The sequence below is a fragment of the Rutidosis leptorrhynchoides genome, chromosome 1 (genome assembly GCF_046630445.1).
Source record: "Rutidosis leptorrhynchoides isolate AG116_Rl617_1_P2 chromosome 1, CSIRO_AGI_Rlap_v1, whole genome shotgun sequence".
NCBI classification, from domain to species: Eukaryota; Viridiplantae; Streptophyta; class Magnoliopsida; order Asterales; family Asteraceae; genus Rutidosis; species Rutidosis leptorrhynchoides.
In genome coordinates, this window is record NC_092333.1 from 35,775,604 (window position 1) to 35,797,958 (window position 22,355).

General features: G+C 30.1%; 1 protein-coding gene and 1 pseudogene across 1 annotated transcript; one reads left to right on the forward strand and one right to left on the reverse strand.

The window, feature by feature from the left end:
• LOC139859089 (cyclin-B2-1-like) overlaps positions 1-16,037 on the forward strand; it is a 28,401-nt pseudogene extending 12,364 nt beyond the window's left edge.
• A 338-nt stretch (positions 16,038-16,375) lies between these two features.
• Positions 16,376-17,341, reverse strand: LOC139859159 (F-box/kelch-repeat protein At3g06240-like). Its single transcript, XM_071847981.1, has one exon. It carries the CDS (start codon positions 17,339-17,341, stop codon positions 16,376-16,378), a length of 966 nt encoding a protein of 321 aa, XP_071704082.1.
• Between the last annotated feature and the right edge of the window lie 5,014 nt (positions 17,342-22,355).

Consider the following 22,355-nt stretch of genomic DNA (forward strand, 5'->3'; position numbering starts at 1 on the left):
TTGATGATGTAGTGGTGAACATATGTTAACAACGAATTGATAATAATAATTATATAGATGTTGATCGAGAAAGTTGATGACAAACAAACGATATAATAATACATAAAATAATAATGGTAGTTTAAGATTATGAAGAAGAAGAATCGGAAAGAAATACGGAATGAATAAATATGGGTATGATAACCAACAGTTAAACAGAAACGGAGGAATAGTTTGGTATGTTTTCGGGTTAGCGGGACGTCGCGGGTTCAAACCCGGACTTGGGCATTTTTGTTAGACTACTTCTTTGAGGTAGTTATTTATTTATTTATTTGCTTATTATTATTATTATTATTATTATTATTATTATTATTATTATTATTATTATTATTATTATTATTATCATTTATATCATTATAGTTATTAAAATAAATGTTAGTAATATTATTATTAGTAAAATCATTATTTTTATAGTTATTAATATTAGTAGTATTATTATCAGTATCATTAATTATTAATATTTTCATTATTATTATTATTATTATTATTATTATAATTATAATTATTATTATTATTATTATTATTATTATTATTATTATTATTATTATTATTATTATTATTATTATTATTATTATTATTATTATTATTATTATTATTATTATTATTATTATTATTATTATTATTATTATTATTATTAATGTTATTGTTATTATTATTGTTATGATTACTACTTTTACATTAACAATATTATTATAACAAATATATATTTTCAATATAAGTATAAATATATTCCAACTACCATATTATTACATATAATTATATATATAAAGATTAATTATATAAATATTTACATATAACAAATTATTGATTTAAAAAAAATATTAAACTAAATAAATATTAACCATTTTAAATACATACAAATTAAATATATAAGGTATGTAATTAAGATATAAAATATGAATGTATTGATCACAATTATGTGTGTTAATATATACATAAATGATATAGGTTCGTGAATCCGAGATCAACCCTACACATGTTCAATGTCGAAATATGTATTTTTACTACAAAATACATTAGGTGAGTTTCATTTGCTCCCTTTTTAAATGCTTTTGCAATATATATTTTTGGGACTGAGAATACATGCGCTGTTTTATAAATGCTTTACGAAATAGACACAAGTAATCGAATCTACATTCTATGGTTGGATTATTAAACCGAATATGCCCCTTTTTAGTCTGGTAATCTAAGAATTAGGGAAAAGACACCCTAATTGACGCGAATCCTAAAGATACATCTATCGGGCCCAACAAGCCCCATCCAAAGTACCGGATGCTTTAGTACTTCGAAATTTATATCATGTCCGATAGAGGATCCCGGAATGATGGGAATATTCTAATATGCATATTGTGAATGTCGGTTACCAGGTGTTCACCATATGAATGATTATTTTTGTCTCTATGCATGGGACGTATATTTATGAGAAATGAAAATCTTGTGGTCTATTAAAATTATGGAAATGATTATTTATGTTAAACTAATGAACTCACCAACCTTTTGGTTGACACTTGAAAGCATGTTTATTCTCAGGTACGAAAGAATTCTTCCGCTGTGCATTTGCTCATTTTAGGGATATTACTTGGAGTCATTCATGACATATTTCAAAAGACGTTGCATTCGAGTCGTTGAGTTCATTAAGATTAATATTAAGTCAATTATTGTAAAATATAGTATGAAATGGTATGCATGCCGTCAACTTTCGATGTAATGAAATATTGTCTTTTCAAAAACGAATGCAATGTTTGTAAAATGTATCATATAGAGGTCAAGTACCTCGCGATGTAATCAACTATTGTGAATCGTTTATAATCGATACGGACTTCGTCCGGATGGATTAGGACGGGTCTCTACAGTTGGTATCAGAGCGTTGGTCTTAGCGAACCAGGTCTTGCATTAGTTTGTCTAACTGATAGTCGTTAGGATGCATTAGAGAGTCTGGACTTCGACCGTGTCTGCATGTCAAAAGTTTTGCCTATCATTTTTGTCGAAAATCATCTGCTTATCACCCTTAGGAAATTACCTGCTCATTATTCTTAGTCTAGACACGTTTTACTACATTGACTTCATAAATAGTGTATAGACAAAATTCATATCTTAGCGTATCTGACAATTCATATCTTAGCGTATCTGACAATTCATATCTTAGCGTATCTGACAATTCATATCTTAGCATATCTGTTACTGTAGACCTTGTCTGATATCTCTCGTAAATTTCTCCTTAATTTAAGGGATCCTGGTACTATATATATATCTATGCAAATTATGCATTGAGAATACCATCCAACTATCAATTGCTGTCACTAAACTCTTCATACCAAAAATCTTTCCTGAGATCGCGTAAGATGGCCTCTACGAATCGACCAAGTTCCTCTGACTCCGAAGACAGCGTGACAGGAGCACACCAACCAATCAACTACCGTGATTACTGGAGAAAATGGGGGTGGGTTCGCGACATACTCACACTATGAAGAAGGGAAGAAGGTACTCCATATCATGAATCGAATCTACCACCTAACCTTGGAGTACTTGACCCGCTCACCTGCGAACCCGTTCGCAACACCATTTATACCCTTTTTGCAAGAATTTTTCATCTTGAGGCTACCATTAACGGAACTAGAGAAGATATCCGACCTCTACCTCACACTGATAACCAACCAGGGTTAGTAGAAGAAGTTAAAGAACTCCGAGCTTGAGTGTTAACTTTAGAGAGCACGGTACATAATTTATAAGCACCAGCAGTATCACCAACACCAGTAACGTCACCAGCCTCAGCACCAACAACACTAGTACCACCAACAACAACATCCGCGTCACCAGCTTCGACATCTCATTCTGTACCTCGAGTATAATCATCGTTCTACTTATCGTTCTACATCATTTATCTTCGTTCGACATGACGATTATGTAATCTCTAATGTTTTAGAGATTATATATTCTTGTTCTAATGGTAAATCAAATGAGTTTAATATCATATTGACTCATTAAATCCATGATTACATCTGAAGAAAATATATATGTATATATGTTTTCATAAAGATTGTAATTAAAAATTCATTTGTACAAACTGATAATGATGAAAATATTTTAACGGGTAGGTAATACCCGAGGAATATTTAGATTTCACATTAATAAGTTACACTGTACATTCTTCGAATCTGATTCAACAATCATTTACTATCCTACTTACATCCACAGATATACATATCCGTTCACCGCAGAATAACCCTTTCCATCCAATTTCATAATTGGATTTTGATTTATCAGAATCCAACAAGTGGCATAATGAAGAAAACATTTGACAAAATAAAAATTGTTAGAAACAAACAAATTAACTATGAGAAATTTTGTTAAGAATCCACGCTAACTGTTCCTAGCTAATTGTTCCTAGCTAACTGAATACATTTTATTTATCGCAATTTAATTATCGCAATTTACATTCTCGCAATTTTATTTATCGTCATTTAAATTCTGTTATTTACTTTACGCACTTTATTTATCATCATTTAATTTCTGTTATTTATTTTTACGCACTTTAAATATCGGGACACGTATACAAGGTTTTGACATATCATATCGACGCATATATATATATATATATATATATATATATATATATATATATTATTTGGAATAACCATAGACACTCTATATGCAGTAATGATCGAGTTCTCTATACAGGGTTGAGGTTGATTCTACAATAATATATATACTTTGAGTTGTGATCGAGTCTGAGACATGTACACGGGTCACGATATGTATTAATTAATTCGAATATTATATATTAAACTATAAATGAATTATTGGACTGTCAACTGTGGACTATCGACTGAGGACTAATAACATTGGACAATTAAAATAAATTAAAATATTGATTATAACATATGAAACTAAACAATTCTTCAAGTTTGCCACTTGATTTCATCTTAAACCTCATTTGTATCTTGACGATTACAATCTGTGTTCTAACCTTTCATAATCCTTGAAAACACCTTAACCGAGAGGATGAACCAACCGCACTTCATCTACGGAAGAAAAGATTGATGCAAATAGTTATGCACCTGAAACACTCGAAAACTGAGTAAACGTTTAACGCGTAGCTGTGTTAATTCCTTTAGCGTTATTATTACCGAAAATAACTTTGCAATCTCTTTCCAAATTAGCCAATTTTGTCATAGCTCCAGCAAGTCAACTTCAACTTTTTGTTCGAAATAACCTTATTAACACCTTGATATATATATGTGTGCTCTTTTATTGTTACCGGGGAACCTTTTATATTCCACCATATTACCAGCAGACGTACCAGCCACCTCGTTGCTCCTTGGCTCAAATCTCTACGATAAATCAATATATTTATCTATTGAAGTCTTATCATGAACTCATCGGTATCTTGTAACGATAATTACCATACCAAGTACCGGAAGGCATCAATCGATAATCTCTAAATTCTCAGCGATTCTACAACAACAATTATATATATATATATATATATATATATATATATATATATATATATATATATATATATATATAACTTCTATCTCCTGGATTTACGAATTCCAATTCTGAAAAGCACCCAGTCTGCAAATTAATGCTCTGAATTTTGAAAATGTTGAATGAAGCAACAAAAACTGTAAACGACCTCAACAGCCTAAAGTTGATGATAAAGAATTGTATGTTGGCAAAGCTCAGAAAAAGTTTGAAACTGAAAAACTGAGTGAGCAAACTACGAAGGAGTCTCTGAACGAATCACAAGGACTAAACTTGTACATTAAGAATCCTGATGATTCTGTTTCTGATGAAATCTTTAGCGAATACCTTACTTCTGACTCCAAACTCTTGCGGACAAATTTTCTTCACCATCCTTCGATATTAGAAATTCCAAGATATCATCGTATCTTACATTATAAATATCCTCCATATTTCTGAAGATATTTTTATAGCTACTCTTATCTGAAATCATTAATCTTTTCGTACTATCAGTGTTACATCATATAGAAACTGTTAATTTCTATACTCTGTAAACTTTCGAGCTTAAAATATGAATGTTATTGAAGTAATGTTGGGAACTGATACATGAGTTAGTATAATATAATGACACTTGATCAACGTGATTATATTACAGTAAGTCATGCTGAGTTTCTAAATGGGACATGATGATTCACAGATTATAACGTCATTATGTGCCATGTTACACGACTCTTACATTTCATCTGATATATAAACATATCAAGAACATATTTTCTTGACAGTTCTATCTTTCCCGGATATTCTGGTAATTTGACGAATCAAATCGTGCAATTACGTTCTTTCTCGTTTAGAACATTAAGTTCATTCGAAACTCCATACTTACGAATTCTGGACCATTACTCGCTTTACTAAAGATCGAGAGGATAATAAAAAGGCAAAGAGCTCCAAAATATAAGAGAAAATATGAAGCCCAATAACAACACGAAGGTTACAAACCATGGATATTAATATGAATAGTAATATAAGGACACGGTAGAATTAAGAATAGTATCACCCCAAGGTAATAGTAGAAGTAAACAGATTTTTCTGGTGGAAAGATTGAAAAGAGGGATGACAGAATGATAATTAGGAAAATATTAAGGATTAGAACTGGACTAAGCATTTTCACAATCTTTTGGATGTATGAACTAAGAAAGAAAGTATAGGAATGGTGAGAATAATGAAACGGAAGAGCTTAAATTTATAGTGGAAATATCAGACAGAGTAATCGCGGAAGATCACCGTATTTAAATATAGAGATCTTAATTTCCTTACTCGCCGAAGAATCAAATCTTTTAGATTTAGAAGATTTTCTTTAAATCCCTTGAATTCCGGAATTCAACCCTAACTCTGTCAAAAGTAAGACAAATCTTTACTTTTCCTATTTCAATCTTTTGTGATAGCTTCATTCGTACTCTTTGAATAATCGAATTGTTTTATCCACATTACTCAATGATGATAAAACTCTATTTATCAACTCATATTCATCATGAAGACATTTTTATTGTTAGCCATGACGATCTCACTCAAATTTCGGGACGAAATTTCTTTAACGGGTAGGTACTGTGACGACCCAGAAATTTCCGACTAAATTTAAACTTAATCTTTATATAATCTCGACATGATAAGCGAAGTCTGTAATGTTAAAGTCTCAAAATCCTTTGAGCTGCGTTCATGTATACATTTGACCTTCGACCATTTCTGACGATTCACGAACAATTATTTGTAAATAAATACATATATAATTAAATGAATATATAAATAATAATTTGAAATATTATTTGAAATATTATATGATTTAATGGTAGGAAATAAATATGTAAAATAATATGCGATGTAATAAAACTATTATGTTATTAAATATATATATATATATATATATATATATATATATATATATATATATATATATATATATATATATACTTATATTATATATAAATAATACTTGTAAATATATAATGTTATATTTATTTGTTTAAAAAGATATAATTAATATATTTATTTACTTAAACTTGTTAATTAAGATTGGTTATATATATAGGAGGTGTATATTGGAAATGAATGGTTTCAGGTATATTTAATAAACAGTTGTAATACTCGGTTGACATTTCGTTAGTGTTCATATAGATCTAATACGAGTTTATGAATATCTAAAATAAAAAGTTGAACTGTAAATCGATTACGAAGATGGTAGATTTGTTAAAAATATTTTTACCTTTTTAAGTTTAAATATTTGTACTCCGTACATTTAAATTGGAACATAAAATAAATAATTATCGAACCTTTTTGATCAGGTTTCAAATAGTTAATGAGTGAAATAATTAAATATATTTAATCTAAAAATTTGGGATTTTTAGGAACATTTTTTTTACGTTAACTGTTTAGCAATGGATACGATATAACTATCCGGGAAGAACTGTCGGCAGACAAAAATAGACTATGGCACGTTTTATTTTCATAGTATTATTATATTAATACTTTAATTATTATTACATCTTATGCAATTTATATTTAATTATTATTACATCTTATGCAATTTATATACATACATTCTTACAATGATCAAACTAAAACTATCAAAAACCATAATTCTTCTTCTGCTTGATTCTAATCCTTCTTTTCTTATTTCATCGTGAAAGATCACTGCCACCCTCGACTACCGGCAAACCATCATGAACCGCCATCATTACTACTATCTTCGATCATCACCCTCATCACATGCTCGACAACCACACAACCCAAACTCATGAATTACTACATCATATTCCTTTTCGATTTGCAACTAAATCATCACCCATGAATTTATGAACCAAACTATTTCGGTTGTTACCATCATCTATCACCTTCGGTCACTCTCCTCGTTGATCATCACATCATCATTAGACATCTTTGAGTCGTGCTTCGGGTTCGACTAAATAATGGTACATCACCTTTATCTTCTTGTTAACCACATTTGATCACCACTTCACCTCCATCAACGCAAAACCACAATTAACCCATTTAACCACCTTCATCAAAAAAAAAAAATACCGAATACCACCACCCTATCTACCTCTCGCTACTCTATTCTGCAACTTACCGTTTTTGTTGAAATCCAAACCCACACAAAACATGCTGCTATGCCTATTTTTTTCTTTTCCTCTTCTGCCTTTCTATTCGATCAGTACCTGCTACTACTGCGTAGGGTTTCTGTTTATTGTCCTTATTGATGAAGATGTTACGCATGAAGTACAAGATGATATATAAATAATAAACACTGCGTTATATCTCTATTTGCATCGTATTTGTTTATTAAATTGAAGGGAGTTGTTGATTTTTTTGTCAAGTGGGATACACGTACACAAGTTGGTGATGAAAATTCCACTTGCAACTAGAACGTTTTTTTTATAAAACTTTATCAAAGTTCCATGAAAATTGATTTACATGTGGGACTAGGAACCCGTTATGGCCGACCAAAATAAATGGCCACCTAAGTGGCGTTTAATTTTTTTTTTATAATATATAATAATGATGATACACTAAGTTGATGATGAAGATAAGAAGGTGATGGGGATTTCGCTTGACGATCTTAATGATGATGGTAAAAACGATGCTATAATACCTTTGATAACGAGATGATGTGGTAATGATAATGATAAATGATGATCGTGAATTGATGATGTAGTGGTGAACATATGTTAACAACGAATTGATAATAATAATTATATAGATGTTGATCGAGAAAGTTGATGACAAACAAACGATATAATAATACATAAAATAATAATGGTAGTTTAAGATTATGAAGAAGAAGAATCGGAAAGAAATACGGGATGAATAAATATGGGTATGATAACCAACAGTTAAACGGAAACGGAGGAATAGTTTGGTATGTTTTCGGGTTAGCGGGACGTCGCGGGTTCAAACCCGGACTTGGGCATTTTTGTTAGACTACTTCTTTGAGGTAGTTATTTATTTATTTATTTACTTATTATTATTATTATTATTATTATTATTATTATTATTATTATTATTATTATTATTATTATTATTATTATTATTATTATTATTATCATTTATATCATTATAGTTATTAAAATAAATGTTAGTAATATTATTATTAGTAAAATCATTATTTTTATAGTTATTAATATTAGTAGTATTATTATCAGTATCATTAATTATTAATATTTTCATTATTATTATTATTATTATTATTATTATTATTATTATTATTATTATTATTATTATTATTATTATTATTATTATTATTATTATTATTATTATTATTATTATTATTATTATTATTGTTATGATTACTACTTTTACATTAACAATATTATTATAACAAATATATATTTTCTATATAAGTATAAATATATTCCAACTACCATATTATTAAATATAATTATATATATAAAGATTAATTATATAAATATTTACATATAACAAATTATTGATTTTAAAAAAAATAATAATATTAAACTAAATAAATATTAACCATTTTAAATACATACAAATTAAATATATAAGGTATGTAATTAAGATATAAAATATGAATGTATTGATCACAATTATGTGTGTTAATATATACATAAATGATATAGGTTCGTGAATCCGAGATCAACCCTACACATGTTCAATGTCGAAATATGTATTTTTACTACAAAATACATTAGGTGAGTTTCATTTGCTCCCTTTTTAAATGCTTTTGCAATATATATTTTTGGGACTGAGAATACATGCGCTGTTTTATAAATGCTTTACGAAATAGACAAAAGTAATCGAAACTACATTCTATGGTTGGATTATTAAACCGAATATGCCCATTTTTAGTCTGGTAATCTAAGAATTAGGGAACAGACACCCTAATTGACGCGAATCCTAAAGATAGATCTATCGGGCCCAACAAGCCCCATCCAAAGTACCGGATGCTTTAGTACTTCGAAATTTATATCATGTCCGAAGGAGGATCCCGGAATGACGGAGATATTCTAATATGCATATTGTGAATGTCGGTTACCAGGTGTTCACCATATGAATGATTATTTTTGTCTCTATGCATGGGACGTATATTTATGAGAAATGAAAATCTCGTGGTCTATTAAAATGATGGAAATGATTATTTATGTTAAACTAGTGAACTCGCCAACCTTTTGGTTGACACTTGAAAGCATGTTTATTCTCAGGTATGAAAGAAATCTTCCGCTGTGCATTTGCTCATTTTAGGGATATTACTTGGAGTCATTCATGACATATTTCAAAAGACGTTGCATTCGAGTCGTTGAGTTCATCAAGATTAATATTAAGTCAATTATAGTTAGATATATTATGAAATGGTATGCATGCCGTCAACTTTCGATGTAATGAAATATTGTCTTTTCAAAAACGAATGCGATGTTTGTAAAATGTATCATATAGAGGTCAAGTACCTCGCGATGTAATCAACTATTGTGAATCGTTTATAATCGATACGGACTTCGTCCGGATGGATTAGGACGGGTCTCTACAGTACAGATCCTATTAAAGGTTCGAAGATGTTCGTTTGGATCTTCTTTTGGCGTACCACTATATTGGCATTGATTAGTTACCATGTGTAGGATTTGTCCTTTGATTTCATAATCTGGCGCATTAACATCTGGCTTAATAATGGCGTGACCTTGGCCCGTGCGTGTGGCTCTCATTCGGTCTTCCATACTTAGAGGTTCCGTTACTTCCATAATTGAATTTGTTGAATACGAATCACTAGAGGATTCTGATTTAACAGTTTGTGGTTCAGGAGGAATGATTAGTGGTTCTGGATCTTGGAATTGTCCTTGAATATCCTCCGGGTTCTCAATTGTGAAGTTGGGTTCAAAAAATGGATTATCGAAAATTTAAATTGGGGTACTTGGTCGACTAGATGACGATTCTAAAGAAAAATCAACGGCGACAATATTGGCTAGATGTCTTGATCGAGTTACAGGTGGTGAACGCATGAAAGGTGGTGAACGTTTTACTCGGTGCATTCACTGAATATCCTATTAGTTATAAAAATAAAAAAATTATATAAGTTATCAAATTAATAGACTTTTCTGCTTTTGCCCACGTTTCGAATAGCCAAAAGATGCAGCAGGGAGCCAGGATCCTTTAAGTCGAAAAATCCACAACTCAGCCACTAACAAATCCAACTATTACTACGAAGCAGAAAATTTGGATGTCTATCAATTTAACCGCTTAAAATAATTTTTCGTCAAAATTTAAAGAAAATAAATAAAATTCTATGTCCTAAAAACTAGAGCGTAGAAATGAGAAAGAAAGAAAAAACGCGTCGAAAAATAAGAATCGAAAAACAAAAGTCGAAAATAAAAAGTCGAAAAACAATAATAAGAAAGTAGAGCGTCGAAACTTAAAAGTCTAAAAACTAAATATTAAAACTTGCGTCTAAAGGTATTAAAGCTTAAAAGGAATTCTGAATCAAAAAAGGCAATTACTTAAAAGGCACTAAAATTTATAAACGGCGTCGAAAAATTTTAAAGCGCCTAAATCTTAATCTAAAGAAAAGCACTTAAGGGATTTTACGGCAAAGCCTAAAAATCTAGAAATATAAAATAACTAAGGCAAAAATTATCTTAAAACTATATATTACGAACGACAATTATACAATTAAACGATAAAAATATACAATTTAAAAAAAGAGACAAAAAATGATAAAATTACTTATTTTTATAAAAATATAATTTTTATATTATTATTTTTAAAAAGTATTAATTTTATAATTAATAAAACTAATTAAAACTTAAAAATACAAAATTAAATAAACTAAAACTAATTATTATTAAATATAAACTCTAATTAACTAATTAATTAATTAATAATAATTAAAAACGTAACCCTAATCCGTACGTAAGAGGATTCAGACCTGTCAGACAGGCCCATGCGATCGCATGTGTTCTACGTGTCTGGGCCATGCGATCGCATGGCTTCTGGATCCAGCTCAGATCTTGGGCTGCTACAGTTCTCGGCCTGTTTACTCTTTTAATTATATATATATATATATATATATATATATATATATATATATATATATATATATATATATATATATATATATATATATATATATATATATTTCTGAGTTTAATAATTATAGAAAATAATATGTAATTTAAATAAAACTTATATTTTTAAAAAAAAATTACTTTAGTTTTTATAACTTTTAACAAAAGAAATAAAAAAATGTAAACTTTTTAATTTAAACACTTAAAAATATAGATATATATTTTTCTTTTTTTATGCTTTTATATATTTTTTTTAAAAACTTATATATTTTTCAAAAATAGCTTAAAAACTAATTTTAAATTTTTTTTAGAATATAGCGTTTCGCTTTCCCGGCAGCGGCGCCAAAATACTTGATGTGTGCGAGGTGTAGTACGAATTACTATTATTTTTATTACGAAATACGATACAATTTACACAAGTTTTATTTATTTATATAGATGGGATATACTTAAACCTTGCTACAACACTTATAGGCAGTGTACCTAATCGTAGAGTAGTGTAGTTTTTAGTAAGTCCAGTTCGTTCCACAGGGAGACGGCTTATTGCGTACACTATATTTTTAAACAATTATATATATATATATATATATATATATATATATATATATATATATATATATATATATATATATATATATATATATATATATATATATATATATATATATATATATATATATATATATAGTAGTATTATTATTATTATTATAAAAGGGGGTTTTACCATTAAATGACCGGTTTGTCGATTTTAATTAAATCATAAAGATAAATGACGATAATATAAATGACAGAATTTAAATTGCGATAAAGTAAATTGCAGTAATTAAAATGACAGTAAATAAAGGTACGATGAAATATGAAATAAAAGTATTATGCTTATTTAAACTTCCGTAATCATGATGTTTGACGTTTTGATTAATTGTTACCCGGGTTAATTGTCCTTTGTCCTGATTTATTTGATTCCTATATTGTTTTGTCCATAATAGTTCATCGATCATAATTATAAAATGCTCGTCAAATTAACCTTATTCCCGAAGTCAAATATTCCAACTAATTAGGGATTCGAACTGTAACAAGGTTTTAATACTTTGTTAATAATTACACCAGGTTATCGACTGCGTGTAATCCAAGGTTTTAATACTTTGTTAACAATTACATCAATTATCCTTGTATGTAATCCACCCCTGTTTTAATTAGTCCATGATACATTAATTTATTCACTTGGCTATAATGAATAATCAATTACCCAATCCAATTGATTAATTAAATGATTGTAAACGATGTCGTATAAACGTCACTAAATAGGACATGCATAATCATTTAATAATTATTAGATTAACTAATTTGAAGATAGGTTCGACAGATTCCAATGAATTGTCGCTCAAAACCTTATTTATTAGATTAATAATTATTAGATTAACTAATTTAAAAAGGAAGAACATAGCTTACAGTGATTATTTATCGTGTAGCGTTACACGGACAGAGTTCCGTCTTACAAAACCTTAAAACATTTCTTACATTAACCCAATTATTATTAAACTTAATTTAAACTTTAAATTATAAATATAAATATATATAATTCTTTACAGAGGAAGAAAGAAAATTGAGGTGTGTTGAGCTCGTCCGAATTCGTGGCTATTTATAGCACTTGGCCAGATTCTGATGCCCATGCGATTGCATGGGATTTGTGCCTATATGACATGCGATCGCATGGCTACCTGATCCAGCTCACAATGCTTTGTTTTCTAGTTTGCCGACACTTTATTTAAATATATATATTATATATATAATTTTATATAATTATATATATATATTATATTATATTATATTCTTGTGCATAGTTGACTTGTAATTTTAGCTCCGTTGACTTGCGCGTTGATGCTCGGTTTATGTCCCGGTTCCAGATTTTCGAACGTCCTTTCGTACGATTTAATATCTTGTACTTTGCATTTTGCGACTTGTACTCTTGTCATTTTTGGACGTTTCTCATCAATAAATTGAACCACTTGAATTATATCTTGTACATTTGAGCTTTTTGGTCATTTGCGTCTTCAAATCGTCGTTTTCTTCTTTTGTCTTCGCACTTATTTATTTAAACAAATATTACATAAAAATAGAACAATTGCAACTAAAAGCTTTACATATTGGGATGATATTGCGCCTAAATATATGTTCATTTGGAGCACTATCAATTGGTTAGGTTAATAATAAGTTGATCATACGAGTCAGGTAGACTCTGAAGATGAAGTTCAGCACGTTCTTTTAGCTCTATATTGCAACTCAATTAAGCGAGTTGAGAAAATAGAGTATTTAAGCTATTAATGTGCTCATTCACTGAAGTGGATTCACTCATGCGTAAAGCATAGAGTTTCCTTTTTAGGAATATCTTGTTGTGGAGTGATTTGGTCTCGTACAATTTTACGAGGTGATCCCAAATCTCTTTCGCCGTCTTCTTTTCTTTAATGCTAGACAAAACGACATCTGTTAGTGCCAGATGAAGATTTGCGATAGCCTGGCCATCCATCTCTTCCCATTTTCACCAGTGACTTCGGCGGAACGTCCACCGATGGCCGCCAAACACTTATCCTTTCTCAGGATAGCTTTCATCTTTAGTTTCCATAATGAGAAGTTACTCCCGTTGAACTTTTCAATTTCGAATTTCGTAGACATTGCTATAATCACAATCTTCTTTTCGACAATACTATTTTTCAGAGAAATAGTACCCGAGAACTTTTATCGAGTGAAATTAATCTTACTTATTTTCTGATGTGGACGATCCACTCCCGTGGCAACCACAGAGCATACGATAAGTGGATTAATACACACTAGATATTAAAACATTAGCTCTTGATACCACTTGTTGAGAAAAGTGACACCGAATTATAGCAAACCGCTATTAATAATTGAAATAATGACAATAAAGGAACACCGAGATTTAACGTGGAAAACCCCAATAGGGTAAAAACTACGGGCAAGGAAAGAAATGTTTCACTAATAAGAATAATAGGAATTACAACTTCTCTTTAATTACAAGGATAATTACTAATCCTTATATCTCTTGTAATTATGAGACTAAACTCAAACTCTCTATTACACTCTTAGAATATAAGAAGAAGAATGTGTTTTGGGATGATTTAAATGCTTGCTTATGGCTCTATTTATAGTAGTAAGAATTAGGATTTGGTGAGAGTTAGACAAGTTAGGTAATGAAAAGTCTTACCTACAACTCACCAACAACCATCCACTTATTTCACCAACTACATCCACCAACAACCAATTTTATTATTATCTCAACAGATGTTGAGCTGTGTTTCACCTATGTACATGGTACAACAGAACCATGACATAACTGACAGGATGAGAGGCGTTCTTGTTGACTGGATAATTGAGGTTGTAAATTATGCACTGATTATTATTGCTTCTTTATTATACCAGACTAGAGTAGATGCCTAAGGAAAGCGTATAGTAATTTATGATGTTGTCGTTGAACTTATGAATATAAAAACAGATTCATTACAAATTTGAACTGAGGGAAGAGACCTTATATCTAACGGTTAACCTCATTGATCGATTCTTAGAACGTCAAACTGTATCACGAAAGAAACTGCAGCTTGTTAGAGTGACAGCTATGCTTCTTGCATGTAAATACAAAGAGGTTTAGGAGAAGGAAATGGTGAATACACTTCAATTCAATCTCTCAGTTCCAACACAGTATGTGTTTCTCAAGAGGCTCCTAAAAGCCGCAGAACCTAACAGAGACGTATAATAATAAGTTTATTTTGTTTTTAGAGTTCTTTTTATTTGTTGTTCCGATTTTGATATATACAATGGATTTTCAAAAATATATGTTTTATCTGTAATTATTTTATCTATATGATTATGATTATTATTTTATAATAGATGTTGTCGTTTTGATTACAGTTGGAGCTGCTATCATTTTACTTGGTTGATTTGTGCTTAGTGGAATATGAAATGCTAAAGTTCTCACCTTCACTACAAGCAGCAGCTGCTGTTTTCACTGCTGGATGTACTCTCAACCGATCAAAACAACAATGGACCAAGACAAGTGAATTTAATTCAAACTATTCTGAGCATCAGTTGTTGTAAGTATTATAATATTTAGATCATGATAAATTACTCTTTCTTATATGATATATTTTGGAGTTCTATAACAATGTTTTTGGAAGATCATTTTTCTCATTTTCGGCTATTTTTATGCATAACTTGATTGCAAAAGTTGTTTTGTAAATCATTTAGTATATATATTGATGTTATATTGAGATTGAGATGTTTATTTATTGGAGGATTTGGCATGTTTATTTAAGGGAATGCTCGAAGATGATGGTGTGTCTACACCAGAAATCAGGAAGTGGAAAACATGTTTTAGTATTCAAGAAGTACAGCACCTCAAAATATGGCCATGTTGCTCGAACCCAGCCTGCTAACTTCATGTTAGAGGGGGAGCTTTAAGCTTGATTATGCAATGCAGATCACTACTTTGGAGTCGCATGAAAGTATCACTGAGGTTTTATGTTTTAAAAAGACACACATTTTTCATGAACGAGTTGTCTCATGCACTATAAGTTAAATTGTTATAAAATCTACTATTCTGTTCCCCCCTTTTCAACTTAAAATTTTCAAGTTTCACAATTTAAATCTGCAAATTTTGCTTGTACAGCATGCATCACAGTGTTAGAAAGAAACAAAAGTTAAAACTATATTAATACACACAAGCAATTATTCCTTTATATAGCATTCGGATAAAACGCTTACCAGGACAGCCAGTATCATATTGTACCTTATTTACTTCAAATAGATTGATCAATCAAAAGAAGCATTTCATGGTAATTATATACCTCAAATCCATACCCTGCTTCCTCAGTCCCTATCTTCTTAGTGAAGCGTTCTGAGTTGGGTTCAAAAACATGAAGTCCACCCAGAACGAACCAATTTCCCATTTTAATTATAGGTGTGCCACTCTTTGTAAATCCTCTAACCTGCCGGTATGGTAACATGTTTGGTAGTGTAATGTTGTATAGCTTTGTAAACGTTTTTGAAACACCATTATTATTCATCATCCACATATCACACACTACTTTATCGATATCGAATTCTTTATTATATGTAAGCAACACAAGAGAGTCTCTTCGCTTGGAGATCTCATATTTATGATCTGCTATATAATCTGGGATGTCAATTAATGTAAATTCTTCACTTGTCAAATCAAAAGAAACCACCAACCTCCTACTATCATTATGCAGATCAGTAGCATTCCAATAGATAATCCTATCTGTAACTACCATATCATCCTGACTATAAACATTAATTGTTCCACGTGGCACCTTGTTAGTAATCCCCCTCCAACTGCCTGAACTCAATGAATAAACTTCTACAAACCACTTCAAGTCAACATCAATGTTAACTCTAACAAGTTTTGGGTCGCGAGTAACCGGGAAAACGCCAAAAGAAACTCTCCTTACAGTACGGTTTATTGTTTGAGGATCCTTAATAACAACCGATTTTCTAATTGATGGATTCCAGATTACATATATAAATCTGCGTGTAATGGGATGTTGACAATACAAGCAGAACAAGCCATGGGAGCTACCAAGTATTTTGTAATTATCACGAACATGAACTTCTGATGGAATCACGGGAACAATAGTTTGACCAAACAAGAGACTGTCATCATCATCATTATTATCATCATCATCAAATGACATAATAGCATAAGTAAACGGTTTCAAGTACCTTACAAGTAAGCGATGATTCATTTGAATACAGTCGATGATGCCATAACTAGCAACAAATTTAGGGCTGCCGATCAAAGACTTCCATGATTTTGAGACTGATCGGAATCGAAGTAAAGACTTAACATCAAGTCTTTTTATGATTTCTATTTGGATTTTAAATGAGATGTGGTCTGACATTAATTGATCTGCTTCTGGCCGGTATTGTTTTCGGCCAAGATATGAATGAACTTGTTCAAGGGATTCTGTTTTGCTTTCTTGACACTATGAAAAACAGTTGCGTTGCCTACCTTTATTTCATCGTTTATAAGTAATTATTTGTTACTCCAAATTCTCGGTGGCAATAGCTGCCCTACGATTCCTTTAATTGAAAGCCCGTTTAGGCCCCATATTTCTATCCCAATTAGACACATTTAGCTCACGCGTTTACTTTTATTTTATTAGTAACATTATTATTATTATTATTAATTTATAATAATAATAATAATAATAATAATAATAATAATTATTATTATTATTATTATTATAATAATAATAATAATAATAATAATAATAATTATTATTATTATTATTATTATTATTATTATTATTATTATTATTTTCATATTATTATTATTATTATTATTATTATTATTATTATTATTATTATTATTATTATTATTATTATTATTATTATTATTGCAAAACTGTTCTCATCATTGGCAAGCGAATGGCGTTGCCTTTGTGATTTGTGAATTCCTCAATTTTAGATCATGACATGCAAACTTTGAAAAGTCATGGTTATATATATATATATATATATATATATATATATATATATATATATATATATATATATATATATATATATATATATATATATATATTTGGACAGTGATTGGGATCACCCGAGGAGACTAAACCACCCGTTACGATCATCTCCCGTATATTTATGTGTTGACAAATTGTCAAAATTCCATTTGTCTTAATTCGACTTCATATTTCCGATTTGCATTCTAGGTAAAATGTGCGTTTGCGATTTATGATAACACAAAGAATCCTTCATGACACTTTAGGAATCATATTAAATTCCGTAGCTAAATTAAAATACTAGTTTTATGAGCCCGTGCCGCCGTGCGTTACATGACATTTGTATAAATTAGTATACGATAACGTTAGTATTGATACTCACCGAATGTATAATACAATTATAATAAAAAAATCATTTATCACTGATAACATTTGTATAGAAAGCATTAGTATCAAAAGCATTGTATACGATAACATTAGTATTGTACAGACTTTATATAATGTATGATAACATGAGTATAAGGTATTGAAAACATTATGTAACAACCCAACCCATTATCCAACCGTAAACAGCAAACAATTTTTTTTTGTACAGAGGGGTGCGCGGCGCGCAACACCCCTTGTGCACGGCGCGCACAAGCTGCTTCAGGTTCTGTCCGGTTTTTGCATTTTTCATTTAATGATCTCCCACTTCCCGACATATTTAGACGAAACGCTTTTCACAACACATCAATATAAGTATAACTAACACATTTCAATAATAAAGCTAGTTTTACGACACCGGGCCCACATATGGCCGTATTACGAGTTTCGTACAAAATATAAGTTTCGACCAAATTAGTTTAAATTCCAAACGACACTAGAGCATGATGTTTGGGGGTTAAACTACCCAAATCTCGGTCAAACTTCAAAAAGCTATACTCCCAAAAGCTTCTCCTAACATAACAAAGCGGGATCACTAGTCCAAACGAATACCCTTTCCCTTGTCCACGCCGGAGCCTATAAAAAGGTAAACAACGAGAGAGTAAGCAAAACGCTTAGTGAATGCAATAATTATACACATACATATATAATATACCTACTTGCAAACACTCACACAAATACTTCATACACGCTAGCATTTTAAATTAGCATACCATCTCAAAGTACAATGCTAAATCCACGATATCACAAGCTAGCACAAACAATAGCATATAACACGAACGATATAATATATGTTATACTACAACACATAACCATGGTTGACCAATCGTACAAGGAATGGTACTCGAATTTTCCATCGGTGTTCATAACAACCATTAGAGTACTTAACACGTCGTACACTAATCCCACGGGTGGCATCTTAACACGTCGATGCTTCACCCCGGGTGGCGTCTTAACACGTCGACACTTCACCAGTCAAAATTCTTGGAGTGACATCTTAACACGTCGATGCTTCACCCCGAGTGGCGTCTTAACACGTCGACACTTCACCCGTCATAATTCTTGGAGTGGCATCTTAACACGTCGATGCTTCACCCCGAGTGGTGTCTTAACACGTCGACACTTCACCCGTCATAGTTCTTGGAGTGGCATCTTAACACTGATGCTTCACCCTGAGTGGTGTCATAACACGTCGACACTTCACTCTTCATATTACTTGGGGTGGTATCATAACATGTCGATACTTCACCCCGAGTGGTGTCTTAACACATCGACACTTCACCCGTCATGCATCTTACTTGGAGTGGTGTCTTAGCACATCGACACTTCACTCACTACATGAACGTGGTGTCTTAGCACATCGACACTTCACATCTCCGGCTACGCAAATAAATACATTATATACCTACGCATATAATTATTCCACTCACCTTAACGATTCGGTGACGGTTTTATACTTCCGCAAGCTTCAAAGCAAAGTACCACCACAATCACAACGTAGCTAGTGGGTAGATGAACAACTTTAATACACGCGATTTGACCCGAAATCAACTTCTTCCTTCTCGATTCGAGCTTTCTCTCTCTTAAAGGGTTTCTCACTCTAGGAATTGAATTTGAAGAGATGATGTGGTAGGTGATAAGGTTGAATGTGTTTCAACCACCAAACAACTGGCCATTACAACCCCAAATGTCATGACCCGTCCTAATCCATCTGGACGAATACATTACATTTAGTTACATCGCGATGTACTTGACCTCTATATGATTCATTTTACAAACATTGCATTCGTTTTTAAAAGACAAACTTTCATTACATCAAAAGTTGAGGGCATGCATACCATTTCATAATATATCCAACTATAATTGACTTAATAATAATTTTGATGAACTCAACGACTCGAATGCAACGTCTTTTGATATATGTCATGAATGACTCCAAGTAATGTCTCTAAAATGAGCAAATGCACAGCGGAAGATTTCCTTCATACCTGAGAATAAACATGCTTTAAAGTGTCAACCAAAAGGTTGGTGAGTTCATTAGTTTATCACAATCGATCATTTCCATCATTTTAATAGATCACGAGATTTAATTTTCATTTTCATAAACATACATCTCATATCAGGCATTTCGCAAACTGCATAGAGATAAAAATCATTCATATGGTGAACACCTGTTAACCGACCTTAACAAGATGCATATAGAATATTCCCATCATTCCGGGACACCCATTGGACATGATAAACTCGAAGTACTAAAGCATTCCAAATTCCAGAATGAGGCTTGTTGGGCCCGATAGATCTATCTTTAGGATTCGCGTCAATTAGGGTGTCTGTTCCCTAATTCTTAGATTACCAGACTAAAAAGGGGCATATTCGGTTTAATAATTCAGCCATAGAATGTAGTTTTAAGTACTTGTGTCTATTTCGTAAAACATTTATAAAAGCAGCGCATGTATTCTCAGTCCCAAAAATATATATTGCAAAAAACATTTAAAAAGAGAGCAAATGAAACTCACAATACGATATTTTGTAGCAAAAATATGCATACAACGGAACTGAACAATGCAAGGTTGGCCTCGGATTCACGAACCTATATCAAGTATATATATTAACACAGATAATTAACATGTAATAATAATCAAATTAGTTTATATATATTACTTATTTAATTTAATAATATATTTATTATTTCAAAGGTTATATATATATATATATATATATATATATATATATATATATATATATATATATATATATATATATATATATATATATATATATATATATATTTATTTATTTATTTTGTATATTGATATTTATACATATAGTTATGCTAATACATATATATCTATATATAATTAGTATTATATTGTTAAATCAAAATTTGTTATTGTGTTTGTAGTAATAATAATACTGTAATAATAATAATATTGATGATAATAATAATGATAATAAAAATAATGTAAATAAAATTATATATAAAAATCATGTTAATGAAAATAATAATTATGATAATATTAATAGTTTTGATAACAAATGATAACTTTAATAATACGGATAAAATAAAATGATTGTTTTAAATAATAATAATAATGTTTTTAATAATAATAGTAATCTTAATAATAACGATGGTTTTAATATAAATTTTAATAGTCATATTAATAATAATACTAATTTTAATAATAATTGATAATTTTAATAAAAATGATAATTTTTAATAATAATCTGAAGAATAATATTAGTAATAATAACTATTATAGTTTCTGATTACAACTAATAACATTCTCTTTAACATGTTTATTTCCTAATACCAATATCGTTCTTAATACTTAATATTTTAATCGTATCGTTAAGCATAATCATAAACATACTTATTATTCATATTAATAATGATAATACTAATAATTAATAATAATAATAATTATAATAAAATTTAGTAATACTTAATAATAATAATAATAATAATAATAATAATAATAATTCTAATAATATCAATAATAATAATAATAATCACATTAATAATAATAATAGTAAAAATAATAAATTGATAAGATGAATACCCTCGTGTATCATTATCGTATAATGACATCGTTAACATTATCATCATCATAACATGCCATCATCATAATCATCTCGTTCACATCATCATCATTGTATCATGATCATCATCACCATGATCATCCGTAACCATCATCTCGGACATTTCTTGGTACACGTTCATCACTCACACCCGTTTCATATTTTACCTCATTATCACGAGTTACAAAATCAACACCCATATCATCATCATTTTAGTCACCATTTTAATCTCTTCATCATCCGTTTA